The sequence below is a fragment of the Telopea speciosissima genome, chromosome 9 (assembly GCF_018873765.1).
Source record: "Telopea speciosissima isolate NSW1024214 ecotype Mountain lineage chromosome 9, Tspe_v1, whole genome shotgun sequence".
Lineage (NCBI taxonomy): Eukaryota > Viridiplantae > Streptophyta > Magnoliopsida > Proteales > Proteaceae > Telopea > Telopea speciosissima.
In genome coordinates, this window is record NC_057924.1 from 14,152,672 (window position 1) to 14,164,475 (window position 11,804).

The 11,804-nt window shown below is 38.3% G+C and overlaps 1 protein-coding gene across 2 annotated transcripts; it reads left to right on the forward strand.

Annotated features, from left to right (window-relative positions):
• The first annotated feature begins 1,218 nt into the window (after window positions 1-1,218).
• LOC122638914 (probable ubiquitin-conjugating enzyme E2 24) lies at window positions 1,219-8,234 on the forward strand. 2 transcript variants are annotated; one of them, XM_043831765.1, is made up of 9 exons: window positions 1,219-2,292; window positions 2,500-2,603; window positions 2,721-4,215; window positions 4,529-4,669; window positions 4,786-5,199; window positions 5,536-5,599; window positions 7,033-7,172; window positions 7,298-7,609; window positions 7,719-8,234. In XM_043831765.1, the coding sequence occupies exons 3-9, from the start codon at window positions 2,740-2,742 to the stop codon at window positions 7,977-7,979; spliced, it is 2,808 nt and encodes a 935-aa protein (XP_043687700.1). In that variant the 5' UTR covers window positions 1,219-2,292; window positions 2,500-2,603; window positions 2,721-2,739; the 3' UTR covers window positions 7,980-8,234. The 2 variants fall into 2 exon arrangements, with proteins under 2 accessions (XP_043687700.1, XP_043687699.1); XM_043831764.1 differs by having other exon boundaries at window positions 2,732-4,215.
• Window positions 8,235-11,804: the final 3,570 nt, after the last annotated feature.

Below are 11,804 nucleotides of genomic sequence, written 5' to 3' on the forward strand. Positions count from 1 at the left end.
TCTTTGACATGGTGGGTTGTTTTGAAAATGGTTTGATGGATGGGATTTGGGGAGAGATTAGGCCTCTCTGAATTCTCCCTACTTCCCTGCTATTTGGCGTCTACTATGAGGAGGAAGAGTTCAGAAGAACAGATAAGAACAAGAAAAAACCATCGATTCTAGCTTTGGGTTGAGGAATTCAAGAGAGGCTTTATGGGTCTACTCGACCCCATTGCCTGATTTGTTTGGTTCTTGTGATCTTCGAGAGCGGCGACAGGTACTTCTGTTTTTATCAATTTTGTGTTGGGCAATCTCTGTTTTCTGTTCTTTAAAAAAGTTTTGTAATTTTGATAGTTTTTTAATTCTCTTGATACCAGGACTGTTATTGACCTTTATCCATTGAGTTTTGATAGACTAGCTTGCTTGTATGATTTTAAGAATTTTCGGTATGAATAATTCTGAATTTCAACTCTTTTCCGCGAAGAACTGAGAAAGACGCTTAGAATTAATTCTGTTTATTGTGTAATTCTGTTGATAACTAGGACTGTAATTCATAGTTATCCAAAGGGTCTTAGTAAGTTTATTTTAAGGTTTTGGCAAATTTTGAAAAAAGTTTTGAATTTCTGATAAGCTTTTATTATGTTATTCTCCTGTATTTCCCCACTTTGGTTTTGATAAAATTTGGAAAGTTTCCAAATGTGTAGTCTTCACATGTTATTATTGTTGATACAAAATTCATTGCAGAAATTTAAGGGAAAGAAAAAGTTAAAATTGAGTCTATCTGACTGACTGCAAGATATTCCTCCCTTAATCCCCTCATTTGAGACTGTAGATTTAAATAAATATGATCCTTTGTTTTAGGGGGGGGGGGGGTTCTTGATCATGCTATTTTCTCTTCATGTGCTGACAAATTATTAACTCTTTAACACCAAAAGAAATTTATCAATGCATTTTGAGATTGATTTTGCTTCGTCCTCTCTCTCTCTCTCTGTCTCTCTCTGCACCCCTTTCCCCCACCTCTTTGAGAGAATAACATTATTAGAGTGTCTGTTGCTACAGGTTCTTGGAAGCATTGGATGGATCACTGCAGCTCTTCCAAATGTTAGCAGGCGGGGGTGGTTTTTGAGATGACCTTGTCAATCCCTATTATTCAATAAATTTTGCTAGAGGTTCCTCATCAACTGTATATCTCCATATGTGGCTTGCACATGTTACCTTCTCCATCTTTGACATAAACTGAAACAGTCCAAAAGTGTTCTTCGCTAGTTTGAGTGAATGCTTTCATAGGGCAAATCTCCTTTGGCATTAGATAATTCTTGTAAGATAAATTTCATCTTTGTTGGGGCAAATCTCCTTTGGCAAGAAGCACATCAGGAATACTGAACTGTTGGTGTAAATCGTTAACGGGCTTGAGGACAGTTCAGATTTAATTGGAAATTATTAATCTCTTTGGGGAAATTTGATGCATATGTGAAAGAATCAGCTCTGCTGGGCAAATCTCCTTTGGCAATACTCACTGCAGGAAGAGTGCTATTCAGGCTTATCTTTTTGCAGCAGTAAAAAAGTTGAATCTCAGATCCATCTTTTGTTGGACAGATCTCCTTTGGCTCATTCTCTTGGGTGTTTCACTCCAGTCTCGGGCAAATCTCCTTTGGCAGTTTCTCCTTGTAAACTTAAATCCACAGATCTTGGGCAAATCTCCTTTGGCAATCAGTCTTTAGAAACATAAGTCCATCCATTGGGCAAATCTCCTTTGGCAGTTACTCCTTAGAATCATAAGTCCATCCTTTGGGCAAATCTCCTTTGGCAATTAGTCTTTAGAATCATTAGTCCATCCATTGGGCAAATCTCCTTTGGCAGTTACTCCTTAGAATCACAAGTCCATCCTTTGGGCAAATCTCCTTTGGCACTTGGTCCTTGTGGAAACTACTCCACAGTCATACTCTCCTTGGTGGATAGTCCTTGCAGAAGTCTGAACTCTTGCTGTTTCACCATATCTCCACCAGCTTATTCTCCGTGAACAATTTTCACTCTGATTGTTAGGGCAAATCTCCTTTGGCACTTAGAAATCTATAGGTTCTTTCTCTGGTTTCTGGACAATTCTTCCTTGGCATTACAGACGTTCAGATCAGTCTGAATGTTTAGATTCCTAATTCATCTTTGAAGACTTAAGGTGGAAATTTTGGTTTTGCATCATTTTCCTATAAAGTTCCAACTACAGGTCCTTGTCAGTCTTGGGAAAGATAATATCAGAACAACTGGGGTTCAGGTGCTGGCTGTCAGAATTTGTTTAATTAAGAAACAAAGTTGATGGTACTCTCTCTCTCTCTCTGACTCCTTTTTTTCTTCCCTTTAATGCTTATTTAAATTATTACTATTTGTATTATAGGTAATGATGCTCAGAGTTTTATGTGGTGATACTGTAGCTTGATTCTGTTAAATGTTTTTGAAGAATAATCTAAATATGTTGCCGTATATGATCAAAGCTCACAGGTGCAATTGTGTGTCACCTTTGTTCAGGACCAGGTGTATCAGCTTGCTTAAGTTATTCATTTCAAGCAAAACACTCTGTGCTTGAAGAATCTGATTCTAATCAACATACTTTTGACTTGAATGCTATAGAGGTGAGTGAACTTGCATTATTGGTAAACTGCGGTTGGGCTTGTTCTATGTTTTGTGATGCGATGCATACATGTGTGTGTGTATCTTTGACATTTTTTTAATGCTGAAATAAATCGCAGTTGTCCGTCTGGCATCTAAATGATGGATATGTTCCATAGTGACACAGATTGTGAAAGTTTCGGTTTGAGCAGTGGTAGTGAGGATCAAGATGACATTGATTCTTATGGTGGACAAGCTCAGAGCATTTTCTCAAGCCTGGAGGATAGCATTGGGAAGATTGATGATTTCCTTGCATTTGAGAGAGGGTTCATACATGCGGATATCGTTTGCTCCATGACAGATCCATCTGGACAGATGGGACGGGTGGTTGATGTAGATGTGGTTGTGGATTTGGAAAATTTCTTTGGTGAAATTATAAAAGATGTAAACAGCAAGAAACTTTTAAAGATCCGCTCCTTTACATCAGGGGACTATGTAGTTCATGGGCCATGGCTTGGAAAAGTGGGCAGAGTGGTTGATCGTGTCACCATCCTCTTTGATGATGGTGCAAAATGTGAGGTTACCAATGCGGATTCAGTAAATCTTTTACCCATGTCTTCCAACCTACTCGAAGATGCACAGTACCCTTACTATCCAGGTCAGCTTGTTCGAGCTAGGCACTCAAGTTTTTTCAAATCAGCAAGATGGTTGTGTGGTGTCTGGAAGGAAAATCGAGTTGAAGGTACTGTGTGCCATGTGGAAGCAGGATTGGTATATGTCAATTGGGTTGCCTATGCTACTGTTGGTAGTGATTTTAATTTGTCTGCTCCCCCCTGTCAGCAAGATTCAAGGAACCTAACTTTGTTGTCATGTTTTCCACATGCTAATTGGCAGCTGGGTGATTGGTGTGTACTTCCAGTTGATGTTCAGATGCTTGTTGATAAGCATGTCTCTCCTACTTTCTCCTTTCAAGGGTGCAAGAAAATGGATGGACTGCAGCGAAGTGTTCCAGATTCTCATTTTGAGGAGACTTATGTAATCATGAAGAGAAAGATTAAAGTGGATGTCCTTTGGCAGGACGGTAGCCACTCAAGTGGCTTAGATTCACAGTCGTTATTCCCAGTAAACAATGTTGGTGATCAAGAGTTTTGGCCTGAACAGTTTGTCCAGGAGAAGGTGACTTATGATGATCAACATGTTTCTAGTTGCCAAAGATTGGGTGTTGTGAAAAGTGTGGATGCGAAGGAACGAACTGTGAAGGTGAAATGGAGGATTCCTGTGGTGAATCAAACTGCTTATTCAGACAAGGATTACAAGGAGGAGACTGTGAGTGCATATGAATTGATTGAACACCCTGACTACTGTTACTGCTTGGGGGATGTTGTGTTTAGATTGGATAATAACAGATGTGCTGTTCAATCTGATGGGAAGAATGAAACCCATGACGGTTACCTAGAAAGGGAAGCGAGCATGGGTTCCGCCCAGATATTTGGAGAGAGTGCTCTTAAACATAAGCACAGTTGTCAAGGTCAGCAAGAGGACCCTTGTAAATTTTATTTATCTTGTATAGGAACTGTTATTGGCTCTAAAGATGGGGGCATTGAGGTGAAATGGGCTAATGGTCATATATCCAAGGTAACAAACTATTTCTTGGTATCATCGTCTTAGAAGTTTTTTTTATTGTATCCTAGAATATGTATGTTCTACACACAATGATTAGGTTCTTTTGGCTGAATTTGCACTGATAGTGTACAAGAATTGTAGGATATCTTTGTGAATTTTCTTGCTGTAGATAAGATCTCAAAAGCAGACAACACTTTAGAACTAGGAAGTGCACAATTAAATGGGATAGTTATTTACAAGAAATATAATAATTTTATTCCGCAAGGCATGGTCATGTCAAATTTTGCAAGAACTGATTAATTGTTCTCTTTTTATCAATTTTCAGGTTGAGCCTCATGAAATTGTTGGCATTGATAAATATGAAGAATCAGATGCAAACCCTGTACATAATGAAGAAAATATTGAGGGTGATTTGAGTCAGGAAATGCCAGGGTATGGAAAGCAATCTTGGAAACTGAAAGAAAAGGTGAAGGCAGTGCACCACTCTCTCTCTCTCTCTCTCCCCCCCCCCCCCCAACCACACCCACCCCTAATTCATGTACAAAATCTAACTTAATAATTTGGATGTAACTTTATTTTTAGGATGTGTTGGACAAGACCTCAAATGTTGTTGACAAGGAATGCAAGAAGGATCTTTGGGATGCTGGTGCCTTTTTCCTTCCTCGAGCTGCTATTGGGTTTTTCACAAATGTAGTGGCAAATTTATTTGGCTCACATGGATCCACTTCTGAGGATGTGAATAAATTTTATCGTACCCATGAGACTGAGGTGTTTGAACATTGCAAGATGAACACAGAGGAACCACCATCAGTGGTATACAATATGGAGACATTCAGACAGACAAGTCTGAAGCAGAAAGTAGAAGAACAAGAGAACAAAATATTATTTTCATCAGGCAGTGAGAAACAAGGACTGTTTAAGCCTTTTGATATTGTTGTTGATTGCTCAGACCACCACTTTGTTACTGAATCTGGTGATGGATCGATGCTATCTCAGGTAAGAAATTTCTTATCTTTTCTTAAATTAAATTATACTTTGCTAGTGCTTTTTGTTTGGTGGTCTGAAGCCTGGACAAAGTAGGGTGGATGCATGAGGTGTGCGTATAGATTCCAAAACCTTAGACAAACTCTTTGAACATGATCCTGAAAATTCTCTGCTCCAAAAAAGAGTGCAATGAAAAAAATAGCGGTTGTGTAACCAACCCCATAGAATAGGATGAGATTAATTAAATATTACTGATTTATTTGACAGCACCCGTTATTGTGTGATACAGATAATGTTAACTATGTTTTTTTTTTTTTTTTGGTCCCTTTCTTTGTTATGCTCTCACAGGCAAAAAGAGGTTGGTTGAAGAAAGTGCAGCAAGAGTGGACCATTCTGCAAAGAGATCTTCCTGGTTTGATTCTTTCTCCTAACTGTTTCTTTTCGTGTGTGTGTTTCATTTCTGTTTGTTTCATGCTTAAAAGCATCTATTTAAGTTACACCTAGTTGGGTCTGACAAATGGGGTTTTACCAGATGTAGTTGATCTGGAATGAGGGATATACCATAGAGTCCCTTGATGCTGCCAATTAATGTGCTAGGCTGAGATTCATCTCATATATTAAATTGCTTAACTATTGGTGTGCTTTGCACTAAAATAGGACTTACTATTGGTATGTTTTGCACTAAATTAGGAATTACCATTGGTGTGCTTTGCACTAAATTATACTTGTTAAAATATCCAGAATACTTGATTTGTTTAGTGCGTGGATAAGTCGAAATATCTCTATTCATTCCTTTCTCTTGATTCCTCTAATTCTCATTTCTACATATCTTCTGCCACCTGCTAGGCAGAGCTCTAATGGGACAGTTTGAGCTTGGATCACCTGTTGTGACACAATGAGAATACTTTGTAGTAACTTAATCAGGCCACTGAACACTAGGTGCAGAATTACTAAATGTGCCCTTCTATCTTTGAATGGACAAAATTACCACATTTTTCTTGAAATAAATACCCCACTTTTTCAGCATTACATCGTGGTTGGAATGCTTCAAGGTGTTGCAATAGCCAATAGTATCTACAAAAGTTGATCATGACTTGGTACTCGAGTTGTGCCCACTTTCTTTCCCAACAATTATGTGATGTTTCTCTTGAAATATCTAGATGCAACTAGCCATGTAGGAAACCATTTTTCAATTGCAATGCCTACATGGCAGGTGCAACTAGCTAAATGATCAGGGTTCAAAGGATGGCTGCAGTAGCTTAACCAATCTGTGATAAGAGACCAATAAGTTTGGTCATTTTGGTACAAATATCAAGAAACTACATAAACAATGATGAAATTAAAAGTCAAAAATACAAAAATGGTGAGATATAATTAATAAATACATTTCTCAATTATGATTATGTAATCTTAGTATAATGTTAAGATATAAAGAAGAGAACACATTTGTGAAGAAGTTATATGAAAACTGTTTAGTGTGTCTAGTAAGTAATATTAAGAAATTAAAAGCAGGGGGAAAACAAATAAAATGGAACAATACTGGGAGTGGAACATGGAGATTAGGTCTTGAACCCATCAATTCCCACCATTGAGTCATTTTTTGATGATGTACTTGTCCTCATCATATGTTCAATATGCTACTGTACTATATAATAATGTTCTAGATTACCAGAAGTTATAGAAAATAACTGGTGGAAAATGGATGCCAACAAACTATGTAAACAAGCTATTTTATAATCTGCCATGTATAGGAATTGCATGATCCTGAAGAGGAGTCTTGTAGCAGATGATTTTTGAAATTATACTTTGTGACCATACAAGTAACATCTTTTTGAACCTCAATAGATACGATCTATGTTCGCATTTATGAGGAAAGGATTGATCTCCTGAGGGCAGCCATTGTTGGAGCACCTGGAACTCCATATCATGATGGGCTTTTCTTCTTTGATTTTCTCCTTCCCCCTGACTATCCACATGAACCACCAGTAAGTATGTCATTTAATATTTGTGGCTTACACCCGGTAGACACACACACACACACAATCAATCACAGTACATGATGTAATTTCAATTAACTATACATGTTATGTCTGTCAAAATCTTTATGCAGTTGGTGCACTATAATTCTGGTGGCCTCTGTCTCAACCCAAACCTATATGAATCAGGAAAGGTCTGTCTCAGCCTCCTCAATACATGGACAGGCACAGGCACCGAAGTATGGAACCCTGGAAGCTCCAGCATTATTCAAGTCCTCCTTTCCCTTCAGGCACTTGTTCTCAATGATAAGCCTTATTTTAATGAGGCTGGATACGATGAACAGAAGGGCAGAGCAGAGGGAGAGAAGAATTCTATAACTTACAACGAGAATGCTTTCCTTCTGTCTTGCAAGTCCATGCTATACTTGCTACGGAACCCCCCAAAGGTATTGTAAACCACCTCTTCTAGAACCTCCTTGTTGAAGTTTGAAGTAACTCGGTGAATATCACAAGAGATGAATTGGAATTGGTTTTCTTGTTTTTATATTGAGACAGAATTTCGAGGCTCTAGTGGAGGAGCACTTCCGGAGACACTCACACTTAATTCTTCTGGCTTGTAAGGCATATATGGAAGGTGCACCAGTTGGCTATGCTTTTGGATATGGAATGACTAAACAAGAAACTCAAAAGAGTAGTTCTACTGGTTTCAAAATAATGCTAGCTAAGCTCTTCCCTAAGCTTGTTCAGGGTTTTGCTGCTAAGGGAATCGACTGCAGCCAATTCATTGAGATAGAGAATGATTGTGTGATAAAGTAAGTAGCATCAATCTACTTGACAGACATATATACAAAGTTAATGACCATATGTTCTGTATATGCTCATATGCTCAGAAAGGTTTGTATTTTATGATTGTTGTATTTGCTGAAGAAAGACAGCACAGAAGGATGTTGTGGGTGCAAGTGTGTTGTTTGATGGCTTGTTAATAACTTAACTGAAGACTGTTTTGTTGAATTTCTGAGTAGCAGCGATTGTGTGTGTGTGTGCTTAAAATATTGATTCTGTGTTTCTTAATGACTGCATGAGTACTTAGATTGCTTGAACAACCAGTTGAGAAAATTTATACCATCATTATTATGTGTTACGCTAGAGGTTCAGTACACATTATCTTTGTGGTAGTAGCTCTAACTTCTTGGTGTCTGAAATATTGACATCTTCTGTTCTATCTCTTATGACCAATTAAATTACTTGGAGGTGGGGTATATATTTGAAATGATGTGTACAAGACAGGTCAATAATCTTTTTAAGGAATTGATCGATATGGCAACCAGCATTAACTATGTTACAATATCAGAATTGACCATTAATCAAGATGTGAAGTGCAAAAAATGTGAGATTCTGCATTTAGTTATATGTTGTAAACCAGTTACCATGTTTTCTCGAGTATTGAAGTATAATACAGTGAAACTTTAGGTACATCAAGTTGTGTTTATTTTTGGCTCAAGTGGTCTCCTTGTGCCACAAAGTGGCTGGTTCTTCAAAGGGCTAGGCATAGATGCATATATGTGTTAAACTGAAGAGGGATTCTTGCATATAGTATATTTTCCATTGTATTTTTCTCTTCATATCCCTTAGAGTATTATTGTACTTATGCATATTCCATACATAAAGGGCTAATGACCCTCCAAAATCTGTTCCTGTGTTGAGGCCTTCTGGATCTGAGCGTGGTTCTTAGTTTAACATGGTATCAGAACCCTGATACACCGCCAACCACTTTGGCTACTACACCTGACAATTCCTCCGTGCATAGATCGTTCATGTGCTTCCTGTATGCAGCTCTCCAGCGCACTGCAACTCCCCTGCTCACTTCCTAACCCCTTAGCCTCTCCGTGTGCATTTAAAACCTCCCAAAACCCTTGCTCCTGCAACCCATCCCGTGCACATCTGCAGCCTAGTGAAATTTTGTACTTATTGAAGACGGATGGTTATATTATTTCCGAGTGCAAGGATAAACCACTGCAGAACTTTTGTGTTTATTGTAAGAAGGATGGCCATATTATATTTGAGTACAAGACCAAACCACAAAGGCATGGCACTTTTAGTCAGCGTAACATTCTTTGAACCTACCAGGCTTCTGCCACATCATCCACTGATATTGCTTCTTGTTGTAAGGGCACCACTACTTCTGTGTCCACTGGTATGTCGGATGAAGTTAGGCAATTAACTCAAAGCACAGTGACCTTTGTCATTTCATCTGCATTCTATTCGTCTGTCTGTTAAAGTTTCCTTTTTTCTGCTCCTCTGCTACTCCTCTGTTGTGGATTATTGACTCCGGTGCTTCCAATCATATGATGGTTGCTTTTTCTTCTAATGTTTATAAATATTACACTGATGGTTGGCAAATTATTACTGCCAATGGTGATAAGTTAGACATCATTGGTACTACTACTCTATTGTTATTTATTCTTCTCATCCGCTTCAGTTAACAAATGTCTTTCTTGTTCCTCAACTTACTACAAATCTTATTTCTATTGGTCAATTGGTCGATCCTCTGTTGGGCATGTGATTCAGGATCTGTGCGCTGTGATGGTGATTGGGAAGGGGTGTAAGGTTGGATGTTTATTTGACTTGGAGTCTGAACTACGGATACATTGTCACCACCTACTTGTTCCAATTCACCTAGTTCTCTTTTCTTGTTTCATCTTCTTCTGATTTTCCCTCTTCAAAACATTTGTAGACGTGGCACCGCCGATTAGGACATCCACATTCTGACTCCGTTTAATATTGTTCATAGTGATGTGTGAGGACCCTCATCTATTTTGTCTCAGTTGGGATATCCGTTATTTATTATTATTTAATGATGATGCTATACGATAAACCTGGTTTATTTCATGTGTAAGCGCTCTAAATTCTTTGTTCTTTATAAATCATTTTGGTTTAGACTACATTTAATTCCAAAATCAAAGTGCTTAATACATTAATGGTTCTTTCCTTCATTTTCTAGCTCAACAAGGCACTTTACCTAAAAAAACCTTGCCCCTCTACTCCTCAACAAAATGGGTTCTCTGAACGGAAAAATCATCACATACTATTGTGTGGACTTTACTTCATTATTCTAATGTACCTGTGACTTTTTGGGTTGAGGCAGTCTCCATCGCAGTGTTTCTTATTATTTGTCTTCTATCCTCTTTATTACAGCATTGTTCCCCTTATCATTGTTTGTTTCGCTCATCCTGACTATTCTTTACTTCGGGTATTTGGTTGTTTGTGCTTTGTTCACCTTTTTTTGGGGGCTATAGGTTGTGCTTTGTTCACTTAACTCTGCATGAACGAACTAAATTCTCTACTTAGACTGTTATACGCATGTCTGTGCGTTATAGTCTTGAACATAAGGTTTTTGTCTGTTATGATCCTCCCATAGTCGTATCCGGATTTCCCGCCATGTTGTTTTTATGGAGCATATTTTTCATTACACACATTATGGAATATCTTATCTCATCAGTTTCTCTTCTTTCTCTCTTTGATCTCCCTTCCTCTTCCTCTTCCTCTGCTCCTCTTCGTGTATATCAACGTCGACAAAGAACAAGAACTCTTCCTACAATGTCCCTACCTTTGCCTCAGGTGCCTGGGTCTATGCTTGCATCCTCCTCGGAATCTCCTCCTGAAGGAACTTCTTCCTTTCCCACTCCTTTACCTTCTGATGTTTCGATTGTTGTTTCTTTGGTTCTACTTCTAAACCCATCTTGTGTCGTTCTACCAAGGTTTCTAAGCTTCCTCATTGGTATGAGTTTTCTATTACTGCTTCCACTGCTTTGTGTACTTATCTTGATCCTTTTTTCCCCTCTCTCCATTAGATCCTGTTACATCCCTTTTATCCTCTTAGATCCTGTTTTCATTCCTAAATCTTAACAGCAAGCCAGTCGTCTTCCTTGTTGGCAAGAGGTTATGGATTCTGAAATTTAAGCGTTGTTGGAAAATGACAAATTAGATCTTGTGCCTACTCCTGAAGTTTTTCCTATCATTGTGTCATTGGGTATTTCTATGAAACTCAAGTCCAATGGTTCTATTGATCGATATAAAAGCTTGTTTAGTTGGTGAGGGTGACTAACAAAAATATGGGATTGATTACTCTTAAGATTTTTGCTCTATTTGCAAAGATGATGACTGTTAGGGTGGTTTCAGCTTTAGATGTTAAGAATGCCTTTGTTTATGGTCAATTGAAAGAGTTTGCTTACATGCGGCTTCCTCCTGGGTTCCCTCATCCTTCTTCCATGGTGGTAATCTCCCTATGGCTTGAAACAAGCACCTAAAGCTTGGTTTGAATGCTTTCAAGAGGTAATTCTTTGAGCTGGTTTATTCCGAGTTATCATGATTATTCACTCCTCTTCAAGGGCTAAGACATTTTTTCTGTTATATGTAGATGATATTCTTATCACTGGGGATGACATTAAGACAATTACTACACTTAAATCCCTTTCAGTTCCACCTTCAAGATGAAGGATTTGGGTCCTCTAACATACTTCTAGGTCTCGAGGTTCACTACTCTGCTTGTGGTTATTTTATTAACCAGCACAAATATACTCAGGTCCCAATTAAGCTGACTCACTGGAGTGATGGTAAGAAGGTACATACTCCTATGGAAGT